Source organism: Coptis chinensis, chromosome 2 (genome assembly GCF_015680905.1).
Source record: "Coptis chinensis isolate HL-2020 chromosome 2, ASM1568090v1, whole genome shotgun sequence".
Classification (NCBI taxonomy): Eukaryota; Viridiplantae; Streptophyta; class Magnoliopsida; order Ranunculales; family Ranunculaceae; genus Coptis; species Coptis chinensis.
In genome coordinates this window covers 37,001,770-37,027,639 of record NC_141457.1, presented here as the reverse complement: position 1 = coordinate 37,027,639, position 25,870 = coordinate 37,001,770, and the positions used below count along the sequence as shown (strand labels likewise).

General features: G+C 37.3%; 1 protein-coding gene across 20 annotated transcripts in view; it reads right to left on the bottom strand.

Annotated features, from left to right (window-relative positions):
* LOC147515929 (uncharacterized) overlaps window positions 1-17,269 on the bottom strand; it is a 35,399-nt gene extending 18,130 nt beyond the window's left edge. For 9 of the 20 annotated variants that reach the window (XR_015210832.1, XR_015210835.1, XR_015210834.1 and 6 more), the window contains exons 1-11: window positions 17,116-17,269; window positions 14,931-16,688; window positions 14,499-14,616; window positions 14,339-14,424; window positions 10,057-10,289; window positions 4,461-4,547; window positions 4,237-4,336; window positions 3,937-4,132; window positions 3,673-3,716; window positions 3,259-3,594; window positions 2,363-2,545 (exon numbers count right to left, since the gene is read on the bottom strand). Coding sequence is in view for 4 of the 20 variants with exons in the window: in XM_086588673.1 (XP_086444799.1) it covers window positions 3,409-3,594; window positions 3,673-3,716; window positions 3,937-4,132; window positions 4,237-4,336; window positions 4,461-4,547; window positions 10,057-10,289; window positions 14,339-14,424; window positions 14,499-14,616; window positions 14,931-16,688; window positions 17,116-17,154 (2,847 nt within the window). In the remaining 16 variants the exon portion in view is untranslated. Of the gene's footprint in view, window positions 1-315; window positions 687-763; window positions 2,546-3,091; window positions 3,595-3,672; window positions 3,717-3,936; window positions 4,133-4,236; window positions 4,337-4,460; window positions 4,548-5,458; window positions 5,989-8,030; window positions 8,338-8,427; window positions 8,528-8,547; window positions 9,075-10,056; window positions 10,290-14,338; window positions 14,425-14,498; window positions 14,617-14,930; window positions 16,689-17,115 lie in introns of those variants that run through there. The other 11 variants (XR_015210836.1, XR_015210838.1, XR_015210830.1 and 8 more) reach the window with 11 other exon arrangements.
* Window positions 17,270-25,870: the final 8,601 nt, after the last annotated feature.

Sequence of the window (25,870 nt, the reverse complement as noted above, 5' to 3'; positions counted from 1 at the left end):
GGTCATTGTGGGTTGGCGCTCTAGACAAATGGACTGCTCGGGTGCATAGTACATATTGCCGCGATTTCCAGAAATATCAAAATATTATGAAATCTGCCGATTTTATAAAAATAGCTTTTAAAAAAAATCTCAACCAAACATGTTTATTCAAAAATTGTTTTTGGAATAAATTATTTTTTAGAAAATAATTTTTTTTTCAGAAAATAATTTTTAAGAAAAAATAAGATCGAAGCACACACTTAGTCTTAATCACAGGAAGCAACCTAAAATATGTCATAATATTCTAAGAAAACAACCTATAGTCTAAGCCTGTCATAGTAATCAAAAGAAGCAACATATACTGTAATGATAAAATATAGTCATAATTAATAACCAACAATTAAAAGTTCCAACATAGTCTAGTCATACAAAATAAACATCTCAGTCCTACGCCGCCTCCATGAAGTTTGCCCGTGTGTAGTTCCTGGTTGTACTGTAGTGCAACCAAACTGAGTCTCTAACTCATCAATCTGTCTTTGCAATGTCTACCTATCAACACGCACTCTCAACAGTTAACGCTTCGTAACTACGCTCAGACTGGGTATAAGCCTCAAAGTATCTCTCTCACGACTATAACGAAATACTAAAGAGGCGCAAGCCATCATTTACACGTAGGCCCGTCTCATACCTCCCCTACACAACTCATCCTGTAAAATTTATCAATTAATATCATATAAAATTTTAGTTTAAAAGGAAATGAAATATAGTCAAGATAAACGGTTACCGAAAACCGGGGCTCTAGGTGTATAAAGTGAGTCTCAGTGATAGAAGGAATAGGCTCATAAACCGTCTGACCAGTAGGATCACTCAAACTGTAAGAGAAAGGCCACTGAGGTGGGTCTAGAGCTAAAACAAATGTCTCCATAGGCCGATCTCGGCAGATATAATGGTTGTGATGGCTCACCAATATAATACTCGTGTCTGATACTCAACCCGGTCATTAGATCAATGCTGCTAGATCGATACAATATTGGTAGCAAATAACCAACTGATACACTTGACCAATATATATATATATATATACATATATATGCATAATACAGCTCATACCGCTGTTCTATAACTAGACCTCCTGCCAGTGGCCAACTCAATGTACGGTTTACTCTTATCAATAACATGTTGCTGAAAGTCACTAGCATGAGCTACTTCAATAGGCAGATCCGGCGGAATGCCCATAACATCTATCCCCAAAGTACCACATCTTCTCATCAATGACAAAATATCATCCTCTTGTAAGACAGCGACAACACAAATAGACATCCTAGATTTGTCAAATGCATAGAAGTCCTCCAAGGTCTCCACACAATAGCAGACACTGCTCTGATCTCAATCTGAAAACGAACAATATGCAATGAATGATGGATCTCATATTCTCACCACTAGTATGAGCTCGATTTCTGAGTCTAGGGTGTGCATCATCATAAAGAGTTAGGTTAGGGAGCTACAGCACAAAAGTAATCGTAAAAACATATCTCCAAAATAGCAGCAAAACCCTCCAAACTGAGGTTGTCTAACACCTACACAATTGTGAGAAACCTCGTCTAAAGAACACAACAAATGACAATATACTGCTCCACCAAAGTCAATCCCATTCACCTCATTCAAGTTCACAAAATTTGCAAGATACCCAAGAAGAATCGTGCAATGGCCATTTGGGAAGAAAATATCACCCATAAAATACATACAAAAAGCTATCACATACTTGTGAACATGCTCTTGACCATCTTCAGAAATCTAGTGCCGAATACACAGCTAAACCAGCCAATCAGGCTTCACTCCCCAAAGACTTGTATGCAGCCTTGATTCCAGAAACCCTAAGGCAAGTACTATCAAAAGCAGTCACGTCCAACAGAGGGAAGAACGCTCTCATCTGCTCGAAATTCTTGTAGGGTTGACCTAATACAATATTCATTCCAGAAAGTCGACTTGTTGATATTGAACCAAATAGAATCGACAAAACCATCGTTTTCCCCTCCATCGTTTAAATGTTTGATTAGATTTTCCCAAATTAAATTCCAGCTACTATTCTCTTCTTCTCCATCACCATTCCATTCTACTTCTTGGTTGTTACACTCGATATCATCAAACTCATCCATTATTTAGAGCAAGGGAGAAAATTAAACATTTGGTGAAAATGGATCCACTTCAACTGGTGCGTGCCTTTTAAATGGTCCAGAGCGCACCCTTACCTGGCGCATGTGTAGGGCCCCAAGATCATATGCGACCAGTGTTTGCTACCGCCTAGAGTTGGTACTGTTTTCAACCACAATTTGTCAAATTTGTTAACAAATTTTGTCAAATTGACTAAAAGAGAAGTAAATACCTTGACTTTTGATGCTCCTTGGAGAAGAAGAGCAAACCTTAAAACGTGAAAACCTTATCTGGATGACTTTGTTGTTTTCAACAGACCAAATGACAAGCAGTTTCCTCCTCTTCAGCATTCTATTTCTCGTCATCATTATCAACAAATCAGCAGACACCAATTAATTTGATGGAAGGTAAAACCCTGAAAGCCACAACATTTCTTCTCAACTCATAAACCCTTAATAATAGACTCTGAATATTCAATTACAAACCCTCTTATATATAACCCTCTCATATGTAGACTGAGGATTCCTTGTCTAACAAGAATCCTACCAAAAGTAATTTACTTTATTTTTTCAGGATACTATAAGTAATTTACTTGGACTCTAAGAATAGTAATTTACTAAACAAAAAAAAAGATTGATGTTTGTAAGGTTCCAGTTTGGATATATTATGTATGATAACGCAAATCACAAATGAAAATTCCAATGCAATGAAAGAACAAATGATCAAGGGCTACTCTCCAAGTGATCACTACATAAGATACAGTTCAGATCGATGGCCAGGGTTGTTACAAGCGTCATTTTATTTTTTAGTGTCAAAAGACGGTAGCATGTAAACTTTTATTGCTTCAAGTACCTCATGACTCATGAGATGGCACTCCAATATTAAGTTGATGTAGAAACCAAACAGGTGATCGAGTAATCAGAGCCATCTAAAGACAAACCAGAATAACGACACTAGAATATTCAATGACAACAAAGTTGTATTCGACCAGTAACATGTTTTGCATACATAAATCAAAAGGTCATTCTGAAATAGTATATAGTATGCCACCGACTTCCCACAAAAAGAATTAGCCTAGGAGTACACCTATTATCAAATCAAAATTGAAGAGTTAAATCCAAGCTTTACCTTTTACAGGTTTTAAGCGGTCAAGTATTTTCAGATTCAATGACCAGCTCCCTCCCTCCCAAAAAAAGTGAAGGAGCCAAAAGTGAAAATAACTTAAAGATTGAATGTGGCTGGAAAATATGGAGACCCAATACTCCACCATTGAGATAATTAATTTTGGGCGGAAACTGAATTTTTGCTGGCTAATATTCTTCTTCTCTTGTACACGTACTTGAATGTTTTTATACATTCACTACGCCTCTTAAGCACATTCCCATTTCCCGTACTTGTTTCAAGTTGATCACGCTTGTAATACAGGCCACAAACTGCTAGTCCAGAATAGGTCAGCTGACTTTCCTACAGCAGGGAAGGTTACTAAATCAAAACTTCAAGCAAATCCAGGATTAGGCTAAATAGATGTGGAAAGAGAAATACCAAAGAAACATCTCTAACAATCCCCCTTGATTCATTTAACATTCCTGCAAAATTCAATCCAAAGTGAACTTTGATATGTGAATGTATATAGAAAATGGTAGAGAGAGGTTCTAATCTGTTTTCTCTTTCACAATGGGGGGTCTGCCTGAATAAAAGGGAGGGGGAAGGGGGGGGGGGGGGTAGTTTGTTCTAACAGTAACCGATTCGAAGACCAGAGATCTGTACTGACTCACTGATGTCTACAATACATGATTTTGCACTTACCACATGATTTCTCTCTTGCTTCTGTCAGGAATTTTTGACATAGCGTAGTACCTTGGAATCCCACAAATGGGTATCCCAGTAGTTCTAGCCTTTGCTGAAGTGAAACCTCTGTAAACCCAAAACTTGTTTTCCAAGTTTTCATTAACTGTGGAATGGCTGGCAAAAGCAATCTTTCTATACCTAGTTGAGAGAGCATCTGCGACGGCGACATTAGATTAGAAACTAAAACAAAGCAACCTAAATTGAAGAGATTAGAAAATACACGTTGATAAGTGCTAATTCGGTACAGATAGACTTTACCTTCTCTAGCTCTTGAACAAGAAGGCGGCACATACCCTGATGCCGATACTGAAAAGAAGTGGCAATCAGTGGCATCTCTGCAACCCTTTTTCCAAGAATTCTGCAAATTTAAATTGCTCAGAAAAAGTCATGAAGACACGAGCATTTCTTAGAAACAAAGTAATGAATGTAAGTAAAACAAAATATAAAAATAAAATAAAAATAATAATAATAATGAAGACCACCTCACTGTCGCCACAGATATAAAATCATGTCCCTTCTGCAAAATCATGGTATAGAACCCATGAAAATCCAGTCGTTTCAGCTTTGACCTGCAGAATTCAAAGTGAGAATTTAATAACTGAGAACCCATAATATACACAACAGTTTATTGGTGCACATAACTTATTTTTTAGATTTGATTAAAGGTGGTTAGGGGCTTGTCCAAACTGCCTTTACAATGTATTTTGCACTTTTTTCACAACTTAATACATATTTGCTAACTTAGAACCAAAAAAAAAAAAAAGATAAGACGGGCCAGTTTTCTCCCGGTGATTATGTTATTCAAAATAGCTATTATCGTTTGGAGTTGCACGAGCTTTTGGCTTTCATTAAGTTTCCAGGCTCCTATTCTAAAGGGACTTGTGTCAATATATAAGAATTGAAATTCTATGAGGTGTCGTCTTCTTCATAAGTTCTTATCCTTTCCCTCATCTCTCCTTTTTAATTTTATTTTTTTAAATCAGTAAAACAAACTGTTTATTAATCAGTTACTGTTACAGATATTGGAGACTATAATCACATAACAAACCACCGAGGAACAAAGTCGCTGCCCAGGATATCCCCACCCCACAACATTCCAGCTACATAAAATATAAACTGAGACCCATTGCTAAGTAAACTTAATTATTCCACTGTTCCTCAGGCCCGTAAATTCTGTGGTAACACGCTACAATTTGTTAGATTCAGATTGACCCCAGGAGTCACCACTGGAACCCCTCAGACTTACTTCCCTCTGTGCAGTAAACCATCTTCAGCTCATTTAGTCAATTTATAACCTTCAGCATAGCTACAGTGTTTTTCAACACAGTGGCACTTTGTAAATAGACTATATAAGAAAAAATTATAAATGTTACAAGAATGTATGACATGGACCCATACAATTAAGCTAAGCACAAACACAATCAACATCTCTTACAAATTGAACACAAACAAATCTACAGTAGACTCTATCTGGACTCACCAATCCTGCTACGAAATCAGACCTTGCAACAGTCTATGACGCTTTTGTCCTTCTGGTTGCAACCGTCTTTGAAGCCATATAGCAGCAAAATTAGCCTCAACCCAACTGTTGAACTTCTCGAGCTGCTATGAAGTCTGACTCGAGTCAAAGCTTCTGCCACCCTTTCTAACTGGTATGTTTAAGAGCTAATAAGTACGGCATTGCACTCAGCAATATACTTAGTAGCAGTGCCAAATAGCTTACGCCCCAAAACAATTTGAATTACAGTCCCTAAAGACCACTCCAGCTCCACTTCTGCATGGGTTCCCAAGTGCATAACCACCGTGTTGGATTTGACTTCGTCATCTGTTGGAGGTCTCCATTCCACTTCTTTAATTCTCAGAGATATACCAGGCCTGCAACCCATGCCAAACTTCCTTAAGAGTCTCAGCTCTTCAGTCTAATGAGCATATTTCCCTTGGCAAGTCCACCTGCTTCATAGATGTCGCTCAGGACCCTTTTTTCTAACTCTGTAGCTGACATATTGTTCACTGTCAAACCTTAATTACTTTATTGTTTTCTGTAACTGTACTTTTTTCTTTTTGACAAGTGAAATTTAATCTAGAAATGTAACCTGAAAGGTCACATTAATAATTATGCAATTAGCCAGATGCTATGTTACATGGACACGCCATATTTCAAAACAAAATTGTGTCGGATAGCTATCCACATATCCGTGTCAGCCACACATGGACACATATTGTGTGTGATATACCTTAGTTTTTGATATTTCGCCATGTCAGACACTCCGTATCCATTTCGGAACCGCATCAATGAACTTAGGCCAGAAGGAAATTGAACAAGGCCATGCCCCATCTCCCCTGATACCACCAGAAGTACAAAACGAAACAAGACAAAGAACTACAATGTGCAGTCCGAAAAGAAAAGAAAAACAGAAAGGAATAGAAGAAATTGTGCAGGCACGCACACCTTCCAAAACTGTACTACTAGCTGGATAACAGCCACCTGCCCACCTCCCAAAGCTCTTTAACAACCTTACCAAAATTTGTGGCTTTGCTGAACATTTCCTGCGATTTAGTATATATATAAACAAGAAGACACCATGAAGTCACTGCAACAGTTCTTTAGATATCTTGCATTTCCGTAGAAGGTATCTGTATTCTTCCTGTTAAAAGTACAAAATAGTAACAAGAAACTATGTATACCATCTCTATTGTAATCCTTTGTTATCACAGTGGCTTACCATTTTCCATCGTATTAAGCCGCACCAAGACATGTTTGCCACACCACCTTCTGTTCCTTCAGTCAGATACAATCTAGCATATTTCCTTATTCTAGCTGGTTTCGACACCAACTGGCCCTCTGACTTCATTGCTTGGCAAGTCGTGGTCCTCCAAGCTCAATCCAAATCGTTCAGGCACTGTTTTGACAGGGTCAGTAATTTCTCAATTGGCCATTAACAATCAAGTATGTAACCCTTACCTTGGTATGCCCTCCAAGAAATGGCAACTAGCTTCTCCACTACCAAGAAAGAAGCATCGCGTGAATGTCTCCAGAAATCCAACTATTTTTACAGTCCAAACCTCCGATGCACAAGATTTTGCATTTCATCCAACCTACCATCATCACTTTATACTACCTTCTGATGAACTTAGCCTGCTCAGGTTTTGGATTGAGCAACTGCAAGCAAATTTCAATAAAAATGCTAGATACCAAGTCCTTGAGCTTCTTAGGGCCTAAGCCCCTAGTTACCCTCTCCACTTGATTTACAGACCTCGCACTTCATAGTGACGTTCATCCTTTGTATTGGACTCCCCAACCCAATAGAATTTCTAACAATAATCTATCCATCCTTAATGCACTTCATCAGACAGTTGCAACCATATTGTATATAGGAATGCTACTAGGGATTAATTGTGCCAATACCACTCTTTCTTGTTCTGAAAGAAACCTACCTCACATTCCACTAGCTCTCTCTCCAGACTCCCCTTTAAGCAAGCCCAAGGGCCTGCCTATAGGCAACATGACTGTGTGCCCCCAATCCACAATGTGGACATCAGTCTATTGTGTTTTAGAAATCCTATATGTCCCGTCATATGTTTTAGAAATTCAGATTCCACGGGGTTAACCTCCATCATAGATTCCCGGTCGCAACTGTAGATCATCATTCTCCTCTGTTGAATAATTTCCCCAAACTTCGCTTTGCTCTTCATCCTCATTCTCGTCTTCATTCTTGTTGGAAATGTATATTCATTTAGCATGGGAGTAGGTTACACTTTGTTTGTCGTCATCTTGGATTTCTCAACTTAACAAATTTTTAATGTATTACATGGTTGAGACTTATCGCCTTTACAAACAACCTCGTCCTGCACGTTTGAGTTTACATCTGTGTGGGCTGGGCGCTGGCTTTTGCATCTAATGTTTTATTAGGGCCTGTGCTTGGAACTTTAATTCCAAAACAAAGTCACAGTCCTAACAGACTCTATGTCAGAATCTAGACGAATCTCTCCTCCACATGTCTTCCCACCCATGACCACAACAGATTTTAATTTTGGAATTAGACTTAATGATCTTTCTTCTTCTTTTTGACTGGTAAAACAACGATTTTCAAATAAAAAATAAATTTGTATTAGTGTGAGAGAGAGACACACTACAAATCGACCCTTACAAGTAAATCAAGGATTTAATCTTACATGAATATCCCATCCCACCATAAATACATCAAACAAAATCCCTCTCATTATAGGGAGTAAAAAGGCACAGTCTCAAATCATATTTTTGAGTGAATAGCACACTTATTCAGCAATGCATAATCTATCCTCAAACACCCTTGCATTCCTCTCGAGCCATATGCCCCAACAACCAGCAAGAAATAAGACCTTCCATATGACATTTGCAACAAAAGTTAGATTAAAAGCTTTTCATCTCTTCAGAACATTAACAAAGCTAATTGACAAGTCCGTACGTACCCTGAAGGAATCAAGCAACTGCTCAACAGCTCCAACACTCTTGTAAAGAGCGTTGACGAGATTCTTGAAAGATTCCTCGTTCCTTCCGGATAAGGCACACCTGTTTACCATGATCATACCTCCCCATTTCAGATTATCAATCTTGAGAGTGTGACCCCAAAGAAAGAAACCTTCGAAGGAACTTTACTATAAGAATAAGCCCAATGTTTAGCCTCTCAGTTCTCTTGTTTTCCAACCACCTGGAGAACAATTTGACTGAAAATTCATTCGCAAATTAGGATTAAAGGTCTTGCGTGATGGCTGTTAGCGTAGTTCACAAGTTCAGGAATAAGAATCGATTTTTCTCCTCTGTCTACCATATTCCCTTTCTCACGAAAAGTGATCAGACTTTGAGCATGCCATGTATTACTGGGAAGGATCGCAGCATGGAAAGAAATCTACAGGACTATCAGATTCTTTCGCCAGATCTTCCAAACTTTAACTATAGTTCACATCACGCGTAGACTTTGAAACCTTAACTCCTTCCTAAAAATGTAATAGGCTAGGGCGACTCGCTTCAGTCTTCAAGCTCTGCTCGTCGCTTCCATGGCTATACTTTCCATCTTTCAATTCCAGTGATTCCTCCAACTGTTTCTCCTCTAGTCTTCCTAGCAACCTCAGCATACAACAACCAGATTACAATACTTGACTCGACTTTTCACAAAACCCATCTTTACCAAATGGGTCTTCATCAATTTCCGGCATAACTCATAGTTGATTAATAGAATGGAAGCGCTTTAGGGAAAGGTCTTTTACATGATTCTTCTTTGCAGAATTGTGTTCTTGTTCAAGAACAAGTTCCTTGAACCCTAAAATCAAAATCTTATCTCAAGCAAAGATGAGCATCAAATTCTTTTCAAGGGTGAAGGATTTGATTTTTAAACACGTATATCGGCACCTATACATGGTGTCATAATACAAACTTCTGTCTGTTCTGGGAACTTCAAATTAAAACATTAAATCAAGTATCAGATTTGTTCTTAATTTCTCTTTAAATGAAACGGTGTGACGGAGAGGTTATAGTTCCTTTTAATATCATGAATCTATTAGAATCCGTCAAAAGAAAAACATATTATCAAAAATAACTTTCAAGTCTATAGGAACAGCAACACAACCGTATCCTTGATGCCTGGGGTCAACTGACAGAATCCTGTTCCTCTGTCTATTCCAATTCAAAGTCGACACATATGATAACCGGACTTCTTTCAATCAGCTCTAACAATTTGAAGTCTGGTCCCAGCCTTGGTCTACTTCTTACTATTTCAAATATCCTCAACCTGTACACTCCAAGCTGGGATTTTACCAGTTTACACATGACCATATCGAAATTGAATCTTCCTATTACCACCTACAGGGATTTCTAGATCCACATCAACATATCATTTTGATCTGATTGCATCTTGCCATCTTGGCAAGGATAAAGCAGAATAAGATGACATGTACAAGCAACAAATTGCTATATATAAATTCATGATACAGTTGACTAATATGAAGCAGAAAATCTTATCTTGATAACACATGCAAAGGAAACATTCATCAATTTAAGAATCTTAAAAATATATACCAGATTCAGAAACAAAGAGAACTTACATTCTGTTGAATATAACGTCTGTAACAAGATCTCTATTTGTATGAGGCTCATTGCAAGGTTCAAAGCTAAGGTGCATAAGTTTGAGGGCTTGAGATAAATCCCTATCATAGCTCGTTTTCGATGTGCCACCATGAAGAGAATAACTATTCTGGGATCTCATGATACGCCAGAATACGCCTTCCATGAATGTTGGATTCGGTTTTCCAAGAAGTTGATTAAGATGCTCAAATATCTGAAAGTTTTTGTCAAAAATAACCTCAATACCTAACAGAGGTCATATAATAAGGACACAACATTAATTATCGAACACTGATGATCACCTTCAGTAAGTACCCAGACATGATCTAATGATAGAAAGAACAAGAAATTACTTAAATTATAAATATCTGATAACAAAACATACATTTATATATATATATATACATGTGGGTGTGTGCGTGCGTGCGTGCCTACATAAGAAAACTCATGACCGTTTGCTTACTTGCAACTTTTTTATTTAGCTTAGTTTTTGTCGATATGATCTACTCATTAAATTTGATAATCTGCACTCAAAATCAGATATTTCCAATAAGTTCAAACCAAAACAAAAGTGGTCTCCATTTAATGGCACAAGTGAATGGTCCGCTCTTCTTTAATCCATGATCAACATTTTTTATCATGGTAGAAAATTGGGAATTTGGCTCAATTTGTTTGCAGACAGTATGGAAATGGTTATAAAATAAACCCCAAAAGAGAACAGAAAAAAAAAATCCAAAACTTTAAAGGTGTCCCAAAGATCATGAGTTTGTTTATGTGGCAAATTCATATTTGCCCCCCAAGCTCCTCCCTCTATTGTGAGATATTAAAAATCAACAGAGGCATTTTTCCAATTTAATTTAGGCTGTAGGATGTCCCAAAAATTAATTTTGTCCCAAGGAAAAAAGTCAAACGGAATTAGGGAAAAAACCCAAAGCATTGGGAATAACTATGGAATTAGGACATTGACCAATTGGGGTTTGGAGGAGTATCTTAGTCATTTTACACGTCGTTATCTAACTCTAAAACATGTGCTTCCACATGGCCACGTCTTTTGTCTGGTGGTTATGTACGTGTACATGCACACTCAACTTTGCACGGTGATGTGTGCATTCACAGTTGTCTTTGCAGGGCAATGTGTCCATACATGCACACTTCACCTTCCATGGTGATGTGAACATGCACAGTCGTCTTTGCATGGTTCTTTAGTAAAGACTCATTAATAATATTAGGCATCCTAAAAAGTTCGTGAAAAGACTTATTGCTGTCCATAGAATTTTGACAACAATAAAAGACAAAATATAATTTTTAAAAAAAATAAAAACCAATGAAAATATTATAAACCAAATAATGGCTTCCAAACAACTGCACAATATACATGCCATCTTATCACTGCCAAAAACTTTTCATTGCTGTCGAACATTTCTAGATGTGGTGAGCACGAAAACTTAGGCACCAAGCATAACTTCAGAAAAATAATATTATTAAGTAGCTCTATGACCTTCAAAGTTGAGAATAAGAAACAAATTAAGGACAACGATCTCAGCGCAGATTGCAGCTGTCAGTTGGTTTCTTCTTCTCTTATCCAGAATGCACGGACACAACTATTAAAAGGTTGTGTCCGCATCGGATGCGGGGACAGACGCAGCTAGGACACGTGTCCGACGTTGTCAACATGGTCAAGACACCGTCAATTGAAATGGACGCAGGTCAGGACGCGGGTAAGATATTAAAAAAAAAACACGACCTAAACCTGGAATTCTCGTTCTTTCTCTTCATCTCCCATCTCTTCTAATGTTCTCCAATCTCCGCCACCACTCTCTCAATTCTCCGCCACCCATCTTCAATCTCCACGCCTCTCCTCTCCTCTCCTCCATCTCTCTATACCTCTTTCTATCCTCCATCACTCTCCCACCACTCCTATCAATTGTCCATTTTTTTTGTTTTTGCTTCGAAGCAAGGTTGGTCGGGGAAAGGGCAAAAGATTAAAGACGATGTTTCTGAGGGTTGAATGGGTTGATTGATTGTATAGGTGCTAGTATCTGGTTGTTTATGTGAGGGAGCCAGTAGCGGTAACAGATCGAGGGATATCCCAGAGAAGAAGGTGCTGTTTTTCAAGCCTACAGTTCTAGTACCGCAATTAGTCAGAATGGCAAGTAGAAATGCGCTTTTGTTTTTCATTTTGCACTGAATGCCCATGCAAATCTACCTGCAGGCCTTCATTAAGATTTACTGTCAGCGGCTCAGTGCTACGACTTCCTTTTTGCTTTTAGGAAGGGCAGTTGTTTACCATTCCACTAAAATGAGTACACAAGAAAAACCACCTCTTTGGAAGTATGTTACTGTTTTGGAAAAAATTCCAAGAGGCAATATCCGTTTCCAATGCAATTTTTGTTTGGTAGTAATTGTCGGGTTGTATCCAAGAGTGAGGGGTCATCTAATGAAAGTTGGTGGTAGTGGGAGTAAATTATGTGCCAAAGTCACTGCTGAGCACTTGGCTGAGATGAAAAAGAGAATTGAAGAGTGTGAGCTAAAGTTAAAGAATTCATTACCCAAGCAAGTTCTGTTACCACCATCCGCCAGTAGAACTCGAAGTTCTTCCTCCACAGCTTTGACTGCAAGTACTATGGGTGTATTTGAGGCTTCTCAATCAAAACGAAAGAGGGGAACATGTGAATCACCCATTGAGAAAGCCTATAATATGAAAGCTCGGGATGAATTAAGTAGTGTTATTACTAGGATGATCTACTCAGGTGGTTTACTATTTAATCTTGCAAAAAATCCTTACTATTATCTAGAGGATATATGAAACCGGATGTGTGGTGGATTAATTATGGTGCTTCTACGCCTTTGCTCCAAAGCTTAGCCTTGAAGTTAGTTGGACAAACATGTTCCTCTTCATGTTGTGAGAGGAATTGGAGCACTTACTCTTTCACAAACTCTTTGAAGAGGAACAAGATAACACCACAAAGAGTCAAAGAGGCGAAGACTTGGTATTTGTTTATTGTAATCTCTGCCTCTTATCAAGAAAATCCAAGGAATACAAAGGAGTGACAATCATGTGAAACGTTGGGGGAAATACATTTGAAAGTTTGGAGGGTGTTGGCATGCTTGAGATAGCCGACCTTTCACTTGATGAACCGGAAATGGAGGCAATGCTTTTTACAACAAGGCAACTAGTATTGAGGATGAGCTCAATCAAATTGAAGAGGAAGCGGAAGAGGGAGATGAAAATTGATGATGCTGTCTTGTGGACTTTTAGGGCTCATTCTTTACTTTGTTTCTTATTAGTTATTACTCTTGTGGCCTTATGGTTTTTATTTTGCTTGTTTTGTTAAGACTTATGAAATGTTTTTGAAGTTTGATTAATTACTATGTTTGCTTAATTTTGTGAATGTTTATATTGAACAACACTCATGAATTTATTATACATATGAATTAGTTTACAATGTTCAATTATTAAAAAAAATAAAATTACATATATTATTTAATTCCCACATCCAGGTCACGTCCACGTCCTATTTTTTTTGAGATATAGCTTAGGCGCTGCGCCAATGTCCTCATCTGTGTCCATGCAACATTGTCTCTTATTCACCTCGTTACACCAAGTTATCACAAAATGCGTGAAACAACCAATTTTCTACCTATACTCAGGGGATATGATATAACTTTATTACAGCCAAACATTGCCTAAACGTGGCCGAAGCACAAAGACATAGCTCAAAGTCACAACAAAAAAAAAGTGATATCAAGTTAAGAAGCAGCCTTTACAAAAACGAAAAACAAAAAGATAAAGGGCATTGGCACAAGATACAGCTTCAAGCCAGCAATCTGAATGCAACTCTCAAATTCAGGAAAAAGAAGTCGCAGGCCCACATAAATTACTTGTTTGAAACAAAGAACATATACGGTGCGACGCTCCATTCCTCCCACATCAAACAACAAAAACACCCGGATCATTTCACGAGTTATGAAAGTGCCAGATTGCGTTTGAAAATATATAATGAGCAATGAAGATATATCAGGTAAATTACAGCAGTTCCGTTAGTAGTATTTTTTTTTCCGAGAATCCCCATTTCCAGTACTGTTAGTAGTAAGTAGTAACTATATTGTAGAGCAACAATGACTAATAACAATATAATTGCATATGCCATTAACAGTACAAGATGAATCCAGTTTGAGTGAAACGTGATAAAAAGAATAGTAGAAAGGAAGCACGGAAGCACCTGAAAAAGCTACAACATGAGATTAGTACAAAGAAAGTACCCGAAAACACTTCTGACTGCAAAACTTCCCTTGCCCAGTAGAGCCTGCACTTGCCAATCCCAATTTACTCAAACAATCCATATGATCTGCAAAGAAAATCTACAAAAATTACTAAAATCAAATTGGCATCACTAGTATGAGTATGTTAAACAAACCATACATTGACGTGAGCATTGATAACAAATGGAAGTGAGAGGTCGTAGATCACTGTCAGAATCCCTCATGGCACATATGCCACATTGACAAGATGGACAAAACCATTTTCCATCAGGAACATCCTAAAAAGTCAAAATACAGAAAAATTGTTAGGATACTACCAACTAAAGCTATAATTTCAAAACTTTGAGACACAAAAAGCAAGATCCAACGGTTCCTCGATGAAATAATCCAAAATAAAGATTAAGATACGTTATTGTCATCAACTCGATGGAGTCACCCCAGACACGCCTAGTTTCTATTCAGTATTTATGGACCCCTTAACTTTGGTTCACCATAATATTCCCAAGAGACTGCTATAGTAGGCCACTGGCCTAGTACTCTAGCAGGTATTATATAAATATATAATAACAATTACAGCAACAGAAGGGTAAACCTTAAGGTCCACGCAACTCAAATGATAGCTCGATGGACAGTAATCACAGATAATGAGCTTTCCCCCATACTGGCAAACACTGCATATTGTGTCACTTTGATCACTGGACATCCTCCTCCTTCGATTCCGAGGACGAGACAGCTTGTCTTTCGGACTAGTATCGCGTTTCAAACTGGAGAAAGGTGGAGATGGACGACGATGGGTAACAAATTTTGTATGTTCTTGTGATTTCTTTATTTCCAAATATTTCTTCACTGACTGTCTATTATTCTTATGTTTAACGCGAGACATCCTTTTTTCACTTTGAAGAAAACAACAAGAAGAGCCACTGCAAATACCTTCCTTAGTCACTTGTAAAAAGTCATTTGTCAGTCCCTTTACAGCATTTGAGTTTTTATCCTTATGTTTTCCAGTTAATCTAGATCCTGGGTTCTCCAATTTCATTTTGTTTTGACGTAACAGCTTCTTTTGATAGGGTAAAGCAGCAGCATATACACCAAATCGGAAGCTACTATTCTTAGCTCTTTTCATAATCTTGGGATGCATCTGCAAGTCTAAGTCATCCTGCCTGAATTTCCTTGGCCTCCCTCTCTTCCTTGATGTACCAGATGGTATGTAAAAAGGATTAATGGAATGCACCTGTAAGTCTAAATTAACCTTACTATATTTCTTTGGCCTCCCTCTCTTTCTTGACGTATCAGATGGTATATAAGGATTAATGATCTTGTGATGCAACTGCAAGTCTAAATCATCCTGCATAGATTTCCTTGGCCTGCCTCTCTTTCTTACTGTACCAGCTGGCATGGCAGGAGAATTGACGATATTGAGTGGTGCCCGCAAGCCTAAAACAACCTGCCGAGAGTTCTTCAGTGTCCCTCCCTTTCTGGACGTATCAAACGGTATGCTAGGAGGATTAATGATTTCGGAAACAAACTGCAAGTCTAAACCAACCTTCCTAGAGTTAGTTGGCCCCTCATTCTTTCCAGATGCACGAAATGGTATGTTAGAATGATTAACGATCTTGGTATGCAAGTCTAGATCAACATGTGCAGAACTCTTTTGTTTGCTTCCTCTCGTTCTTAGTATATTGGGAGGATGGGTCCATGGTTTACTCGATTCAACTGCCATTTCAGCGATGACCTCTGCAAAGTAGAGGCTCCACATATCGCGACCACCACATGTCCACTCTGAAATCATTTTCTTAAATCCAACATTTTCTCTCAGATGTAACCAAACCTTCTTGACAAAGACAGATAAAATCCCATCATTCCGCTCAAATTCCTTGGCCAGTTCCGTCATGATCCAAGTACCCCGATCTTTCCAAACACCCAAGTGCTCATCCCAATCACGGCTAACACGTAAATCGTTGACACTGAACTTACGCTCATCACCCTCATCAGGAAAAAACACAGACAACTTATCCAAATCCAAACATTCGTCCTGGTCAAACAGTACGCCTTCCCACCATGCATCTTCATAGAAAGCGTCAATGCAGAGGCCATAACTCAACTTGGGTTTGCAACCGTCAGTAGGCGGATCAGGTCGAAAAGGGCGTATACATCCACGATAGATTGGCAAGACACGACGACGCTGACAAAGACCTTCCACTGCCTTTGAAACGGGTATCTCCTCCACAAGCTTTGAATTGTCAGCCTCACTCAGAAGTTCATCATACTTAACAGAGCGACAGAAGTCTGAGGTGCCAACTACTTCTCCTGCATGCCATGAACCTCGAAGTCCTTCCTCAAACTGTCTCACCTAACATATGGCAGTCCATTGTCAGCTCAACAAGACTACAAACTGTTTTTCAATTTTAAACAAATATAATTTCCACTTAACTGTTTCCATTAAAATCGAGAAAAATAAATAAACACAGGAAAATGACTAGCAAAACGAACAAATAAATAAATAATAATAATAAATACGAATTCTACCCATTACAAAGAAACAAAAAGAGAAAAGGTGAAAAACAAAATCAAACAAACGTCAGCTCCATTTAAACTAGTATATACTAGAGATGGAAAAATACACCACACATTATGCACGATTTTATATAAACCACGCCAAACCCAGAAAAAAAAAATCATGTCTTTACACAAAAGAGAACCCAACGAGACAAATCGTATGAACATTGATTACAAAAACTTAGTATATAACAAAGATTTGATTTTTCCTAGAGAGGTACCTCAACCCTTTGATGGAGTAACAGCTTCTTCTCATTCATTTTTTTTTTTTTTTTTTGGTTTAGAATGAAAACGGAAGAGAGAAAACAGAAGGTCTGTTTCGGCTATTCATTTATATAGGTTTACTCGTATTTGAAATATTATTATTATAATAATAATAAGATATCGTATTTCCAGGACTACGTTGTCGGTCGACCTCGTAGCTACTTTCAACAGTTGACCGACACTTTCTTTTTCTTTTTTTCTTTTTCTTCCCAAACTTATTGAGTTTGGCCACATATTAGTAGATAAATTTTTATCTTAAGTTAATTCAATTACTTTGCTCGCTGCTCCAGATAGTAATGACAATTTGCCGAAATTGGTGGAAGACATTGTTCATACATCCTAAAACACCGATCCACGTGGAACACAAATGGGTTGTTTATTTTTTTTATTTTAAGCATTCAGCACCGCTTAAAACTAAGTTTTCAGCATTCACCAAAGATAAGTTCTTTGTTTTTGTTGGGGTCTTCAGCATTCAAAGGTACCAAACCGAATTCAGCACTCCGCGTTTCTTTTCTCACTGAACGCTGAATAAAGAGCCGCTCAAGTTAGGTTTCCACATCTACCTTTCCATAACTTGATAACCCTTCCATAACGATAACTCATTTTTGTAAGAAGCATTGAGTCTCTGGTAAAGCACAAATTCAAGACATCTTGTTTGTTTGTTTTTTCGTGACACCACTTTTGTCTAATTAGTGTGTTAAGGTCTCTCGGAATAGCATTGGGATGGGTCATGGGTGCGAGTAGCTTTTTCTGAATAAATTACTATCAATGGCGACTCAGTTCTAGTCAAATTTCGCTCAGATTTGTTTATCTGTTTTCACGCAAAGACGTGTTGGAGTTGAGTGTCTAGAACTCTAGATCAACTCACGAAAATATTAAGAATTAAGAAATATTGAATAAGGGGTCCCTTCAGCTGTTGGTTAGAGAGGGAGATACATGCCAGTCGTCTTGTGCGCGAGTTGTGGTTTAATGGAATGGCTTTGGGCCTTTGGCATGCCTTCTAAGTTATCACTAAACATGTATTTTGTAGTTCACTATTGTTGCCCTGTGTGCATTCTGATGCAATGATGTAGTTCAGGCTTCATGGTTCAGGTGATGATTTTATTTTACTCTCGATCGACTTTTGCAAGAGACATTCAGTCTCTAGCTTGTGTAAATTACAAACACGCTACGAGCATATTGTATATTTTGTCTTAATGACTTTTGCCTAATTAATGACTTTTGCTTACGAAAACTTTTGACTATAACTAGTTTCTGTTGCATATATTTCTTCGGTTCACCTAGTAGACATCTCTGACAGTTTGGTAAACTAACTGAGAAGAGTTGTCATGACTCATGAGGCAACAGAGTGCTTTGGCACATCCAATTGACCCCAAACCATGTTGTACCATTTTACCTGTGCTCTTGGTGTTCCTAAAGCATCGTCTGCAAACTTTGCACAGAGCTCACCATTAGCAGTTGGAGATAATATAATTTTGTCCTCATTTACATAGTTATTTATCTATGTACCCACAATAAGTGCACTTACTCAGTTCCCATTTAGGATATGAAATTGCACAGAATGTTTCACCATGAGTTTCTTCTTAATTAGTGAGTAGACTATGCAAATATTTGTTTTTATTCAAAACTGCATTCGTCTATGCTTCTATGTATTTTTTATTTTTAACTCTTTTGTTTTACAAGTAATCAAGTTAGTGTTCAAAATAAATTGCAAGGGTAAAAATGCCTAAATGATTTATATTTCAACATTCAGAGTCAGGTCATTCTGACAAAAAATAAACATGTTTTTCTGAGTTCAACATTCAGAAAGTGGATCATTCAGCATTCAACATTCAAAATTCAGAGGCTCAGAAAAACAAACAACCCTAAGACTAGCTCAATCAAGGTATTCAAGCAGCTATTATTGTGGTTGGCGGCTAGCAAATCTCTCAAAGGTATTCATCAGCCATGTTTGAATGTTCAAAAGTAATTAAAGGTTCCATTAGTCTTATTTTAATTGACTTTTTAGTTCTATTGTTTTTGTTATAAATTTGGCTTAATTTTGAATGAAATGGGTGTACATTGCTTGAAGAAGGTTCGTTCTAAGTGTACGGTAGCTGTAGAAAATAGGTAAAATAGCATGAATTAGATCTTCGAGTAGTTAATTGGTGCTCGAGGTGGTTGTAATTGGTGCTTAGACTCAGATCAGCTCTTAATAGTAAAATCAAACACCACCTATGAAGTATTCGTGCAAAACACCAATCAATAAGTTGCATTGTGCTCTCTATCTCTTACATAACAGAGGTAACATTTGGTTGAAAGATACCGTAGCAGATTGTTAATTCCATTTAATAATGATTGTATCCTTGCATTCTTGAAATCTAAGTCCAATTTCATATGTTTGAAACAAAATAAAGTGCATAATAAATTAATAATGGTTGTGTTAGTTTATTCGTCGTTATCTATGCATTCTATTCAACGATTTCATATCCACTGCTATTGATTTATTCTTTCATATCCTTTCCAGAGACCAGACCCACTGTGATTGAATATAGACCATTCACCTATGAAATCCTTTCTTATTGCTGGAAGATTGGATCCAATTTAGTGAGAACATTGAGAATTATGGATTAAGGATATATATTTCAATTATGTTGTCATTGGATAGTACTTGAAAAGTTCCTAGGATTACTTATATTTGTTAGCTTGAAATTAGAATTACTGCTTTAATTTGGTTGATTAAGATGTAAAACCAATGAGAGAATATATTGTTGTGACAGAAATCATGTTGCTTTGATAAGATTAAGTGTGTATATAAATCGTGGAGGAGTGAATCATGCCATGTTTTTATTCAAGTTTTGCTTAACTAGGTTGAAATGGTACAAATTGGTCGTGTTTTCATGGTATTTTCCCTCATAAATTCTGTTTTTGTGTTTTTTTTTTAAATATTGAAATAATCAATTGAGGTTCTATTTATTTGCATTTAATCTTTATTAGCATTGCTTATAAGTCATGGGATGATGAACCATTATACAAACACCATCGAACTATTGTAAATATGTAATTAAGTCGTTAAGCCTTGGGTCATTATTGTGTTTAGTATGATTGCATGGTGTTTTCTATAGTTTCAGGCTTTCAGCGCATACCTATTACGGTATTGCCTTTGTCCCTTTTCAAATAAAATGTTTGCATTAATTGATTTCTGCAAGCTATTTGCAGTAGGGTTTTTTTTTTTTTTTTTTGGAATAGCGGGTTTTGATTTTTAATCTTCGGTTCTTTGCCATGGCTTGGAATGGAGAAATCCAGTGACAATAGTCTTTGATACTTATGATTGATTGCATGAAAGAATGAAGATCATTTGATTGGAAGAATCAACATCATAATTTTACTTTTGCACATGTTTATATATGTATTTACTATTTAGCTAACTTGCGGAGTATCTGTTTGATTCATTATCATAGGATAAGAAACAAAATAGTCTCAAGGAATTTTGAATGTTAAACAGAATAGTCTCAAGGAATTTTTGAATGTTAGGAGCATGCCATATCTAACACTTGGAACTTGGAAGAACCCCTCAGGGCTGAAATCAACATTCGAAATACAAAAATATCATTAGCAGTTGACAAGGCTCATTTACATTTGCATTCTACATACGTCTCCGAATTTTTTTAAATCCTCTCCTCTGGTAAGATACCGAGCTTTTATTATTCACGTAATACTATTGAATATATTCCTATTGATTTCAGTTTTGTTGTTGTGGACTATATTCAAGTGACGACTAACAGTAAGAAGATTTGGTTGAAGCATTTTCACCTATTAAAAGGAATCCATCTACAATTCTACACCTCAAAAACGACAACACAAGCTTTGTAGCCCTTGGAGGATGTGGGAAAACCAGATTATTAGACTTTGAATATTATTGATAGCGCGCAAAATGCTTCAGTTTATCAACAAAATAACTGTTGAAGTTTCTCCACCATGCTTATACCAAAACAAATACAGGAAATTACGGGTAAGCTTAAATTATATGTCCAATTATTTTATGGATACCAAAATGAAATAGGATTTTTATATAAATATGAAATTATCAGTTGTCATTTCTATTGATCACATGTATTCTTCATATTTGGAGAAGTAAGTCATTAGTGTATTATAATCATTTAACCTTGAGGTATATGGATGAGGAAGACAATTACAATAGATAGGTTTTGGATTTGTTTGTCAGTCGAGGGGAATAGAAACTAAGCATTGGGGTTGACTAACCTATATTCCTCCTGTTTCACAAATTTCAAGCTAGATCCTACCTCTAAACATGAACTCTGAAAGTAGTGAAAACTAAGATGCAGTCGTGGGACACTTTTTTTTTATGATTAATGTCTTACTATTGCAAAAAGAGGACTACCTCAAATTCTGATACCCTTACACATTCTTTCCACTTCAACATCAACTTCGTTAGCTAACTAAGTTGTTGATCCTCGCCCATCTTTGGCTACCTGTGGCTTTTGAGTAGAATAAGTAGGCTTTTTTACACATTATGCATGAGTTATGACAACCGTCATTTTTTATATAATGATATACATCTCATGAGGTGTTATCTACCTAACACCAACATAAGTGCTAAATCTAAAAAATATAGAATATATAAGTGTGTGTTATCTACTCCTTCACCTTATAGCTGATGGATCAACTACAGTTTGTCCCCCTTACTAACCTAATATGTAATTGTCCTTCGTATATTTACATTATCAATACAACTTGCTTACTTAGCAAAAAAAAAGATAGATCAACTTCGGAGACTTCGCTTAGTGATTATATATATATATATATATATATATATATATATATGATTATATATATATATATATATATATATATATATATATATATATATATATATATATATATATATATATATATATTTGGTCTTCATTTTAAAAAAATTCATTTGCTCCAACTAATATAAATTAATCTACCATAGGGTTAATCTTTCAAATTATAAAGGTTATATAGTTGTTCAAGGTTCGTTAGTCTTCAGTTGAACATTGTATCTGAATGGTAGTTCATTCATAGGTACACACTTCATTCATGTAGTATTGCAATAATATTTCCTTAATGAAGCAGTTCAAGAAAGAAACCCTGCTAGCTATTTGTGATTTGTGTATTAATTATTGATGCCTTATCAACTTCTAACAATTGATTTTGGGTTTCAGTATTTTCTGTCATAAGGTGAATACTGTAGGTTTTTTGGTGTTGTAATTTTTCTTAGTGAATGTTAATAATATATTAATATTTGTGCAAGCGTTTACTTTTTCTATTATCATGATTTTGTTTTCACAGGTAGAACAAAGTAATAACGATTGACCAATAGCTCCAACATGTTTTTGAAGAGTTGAAGTGATTAACAATGTTGTTGTTTAATAAAGAAAACAAAGAGAGACTTCAGAGTTAAGACACCACTTATTAAGATAAGTCTTCTGGGTGAGATGTAGTCAGGTATAGTGAGTGCCTGGATGATCGTTAGTAGCAAAACGTATATGCATGCATCTTGGGCATCTGTAAGCTTCATGCACGAGTCTGTCTTTTATTGACCGTAACAAAGAATGTACAATGCACACAATCAACAAGATTTTTTTTAGTGCTATCACTACTGTATACTTGAACTCAGCTATATGGAAGTCTTGAGCTTTGATATTTGAATGACAGAGGGGGCTAAATGAAGTATTCTTACCTAAATCGGGCTTAGGTCAAGTAATGATGCAAGTGCGTACTCATCCTTCCAGATTGAACCCAAAATTTTGAGAAATATGGGAATATATGGAGAATTCTTGACATAAGAAATATATGATGTAGCGAGCCTCTCTAAAGGTATTTATTCATTCATTCATTGATTAATTCAGCAATTTCATTCTCTTGGCGTCTTACCTATTGTTAAGTTTGGTATTATTTCCACGTTTCTTATTCACTTTAGTGAGAACATTGAAAATTATGCAGCAATGATAGTTTGCAGGCTAATTTTAAGAGCAATGAATTAGCAGTATAGGCTACCATTATTGATGCATTGTCATCAAATGTTTCTAAGAAAAATTGTGCTACTATTGGTGTTTTCGTAAACCTTGAGGGGTAGCACAACTGGTCCGGCCTTGGGTTTGCTCCCTAATGGTCACCACTTCGATTCCTCTCAAGGCCACTGGTGAGGCAGCACCCGATCAAATTTCTAACCAAGGCTTCGAGATTAGTCGAGGTGTGCGCAAGCTGGCCCAGACACCCAGTTAGCAAATACAAAAATAAAAAATGGTGTTTTCGTTTAATGTGTGCTTAAATATGGTACCTGTATTTAACATTCCAACCAATTCTACCTAATGCAACAATTTACAAAGCAACACGAATTACAAGTCATTAAATCAAAATTGATTCATTGATTCGAAGTCAGAGTCTAGTCTAGTCTTACATTTCAATCCTTCATTAAATTTGTTGCAGACTTACCACACCAAAAAAAAGTTACAAAGTTAATACATTCCTTGCATAATTCCACCAAATCCAAAAAACTAATCCAATCTAAATAAAACATAGCCCATAGCCCACATAATGTCTTGGCCCATATTCCAATCCAAAAAACTTAAACATCCAAAATCCAAACATACTAAACACAAACCATTTACTTCCATGGTTTCCTTTGAGCTGATTTTGCAAAACTTGATGCCCTTGGCCTTGGAGGTGGTTTTTCCCTTTTTCTTTTTGGCACTAATGGAGGTGGTGGATTTGGAGTGACAACAACTGATTTTGCATAACTTGATGCCCTTGTAGGTGGTTTTTCCCTTGGCACTGATGGAGGTGACTCCATTGCAGAACTTGATGCTCTTGTAGGTGGTTTTTCCCTTAGTGTTGCCTCCCTGCTTGGTACTGCCTCCCTTGGTGTTGAGTGCCTTCTTCTTGATTGCCTTGGTTGTGACTCCATTGGTGTTGCTACTGACTCCATTAGTGTTGTTGGTGTTGCTACTGCCTCCCTTGGTGTTGAGTGTCTTCTTTTTTATTGTCTTGGTTGTGACTCTATTGGTGTTGCTATTGCCTCCATTGGTGTTGCTACTGACTCCATTGGTGTTGTTGGTGTTGCTACTGACTCCATTGCTTCAGTTGACTCCACAGGCACATTACCCTATAACAATAAAATATATAACAAAACAAAAATAAAATACATGCATATTGTAAGGGGGATTTCCCATCATTGAACAGATGACACGTGTATGGGAAATAACCTAAGACTATAGATGTCCAGAATTAGACGAGGATCATCGGATCAGTTCTGTGAATAAGTGATCTTGTGCTTAGCACGAGTGTTTAGTGGACATGTGCTAGGCATGTGGCTGACCGCCTCTAAGTATGACAACTCTCCAAGTTGTTAGGAACTGATATAGACAATTCCTGAACAGAAGGAAACTGAAGATGATGATCTCTGATGATAAGGAAGGAATCGTGATGACATATCTTAGGAGTTACCTTTTAGATATAATCTTCTCATACACGATGGGACATTATGATCAATAAGGAAACTTACCTCTCATAAGATATGGTCTAGATTCAGACTTCCATAAGGAGAGGAATCCTAATAGGAAGGCAGAGTCCAAAGATGGAAGGGAACTCACAAGTGGTGAGGACAGTCCTAAACCTAGGACTCTCGTAGCTCTTCCTATATAAACTAGAGGGATTCGCTCTTAGGAACTACGCAAGATAGGGTTTGATTCTTCTAAATAAACAAGGAGATACGTAGGCACCCGCCAGGCAGTTTAACCCTAAACTCACAATCATCTCATCTCTTCTCTACTCAGTAAAAGCTTCTAGATCACAAGGTACAGAGGAAGATTAGGGGATACTCGAAAACTCCCCTACATATTTTGGCGCCGTCTGTGGGGACGAAAGCTGGTAAACATTCATTCCAAATGAATGATTTAGTTTAAACATTCTTATCATTGTGATGGCAGGATCAAAGAAAACAAAGGGTGGAGCAACCACGCGTAGTATTGTTGTGAGAGAAGAAAAGCACAAGATACCCGGGGGGGGGGAGAATGAATGTCGTCACCACGATTTGAGTAACCCCCTCTAAAGACCTATGACCAGCACCGACAGGCCAGTAGCTCCCGACGCAGGCCCTAGGAATAACGTTCAAGAGGAGCTTCAAGATGGTGAGAATGCTCTCCTCACCAATCTAGAGTCTGTTCAGGCAAGCTAGGTAGTACAGGCTCTGGAACATCAAAGAAGCAATCTTGAACGAGAAGTATAGCTACTGAGGCATTTGTATCAATTTGACACAGGGAGGAGCCACTCATCGATCTCGATAATGACGACCTTCCAGAAGGTGGTCTTGCAAGGAACCCAAGGCATGGGGGTGTAGCTCGACGCGAGACATCTGAGTTCGAATATAGCAACTCAGATGAGGACTCGGATACAACATCCGAACCAGTGTCAACTGACCAGGATCATGTCGTCGGCCCTCAACATAGGAAAATAGCTCAGACCAAGAAGCATTCTACCAAAGAAATTGCATGGGAAACTGAGAATAATGACCTGATCCGTTAGATGCATCGGATGACAGGTAAGGGGAGAAAAATGCAAGATTCCCTTCTTCAATCCGCCATAATGGGGGTAGGCAGATCTCCTTCCACATCTCGAATAATGAGAAAGCTTTACCCCCGCGGTTATCGGCAATTGAAGTTTAGTGTCTTCAATGGCAAGTCAGAT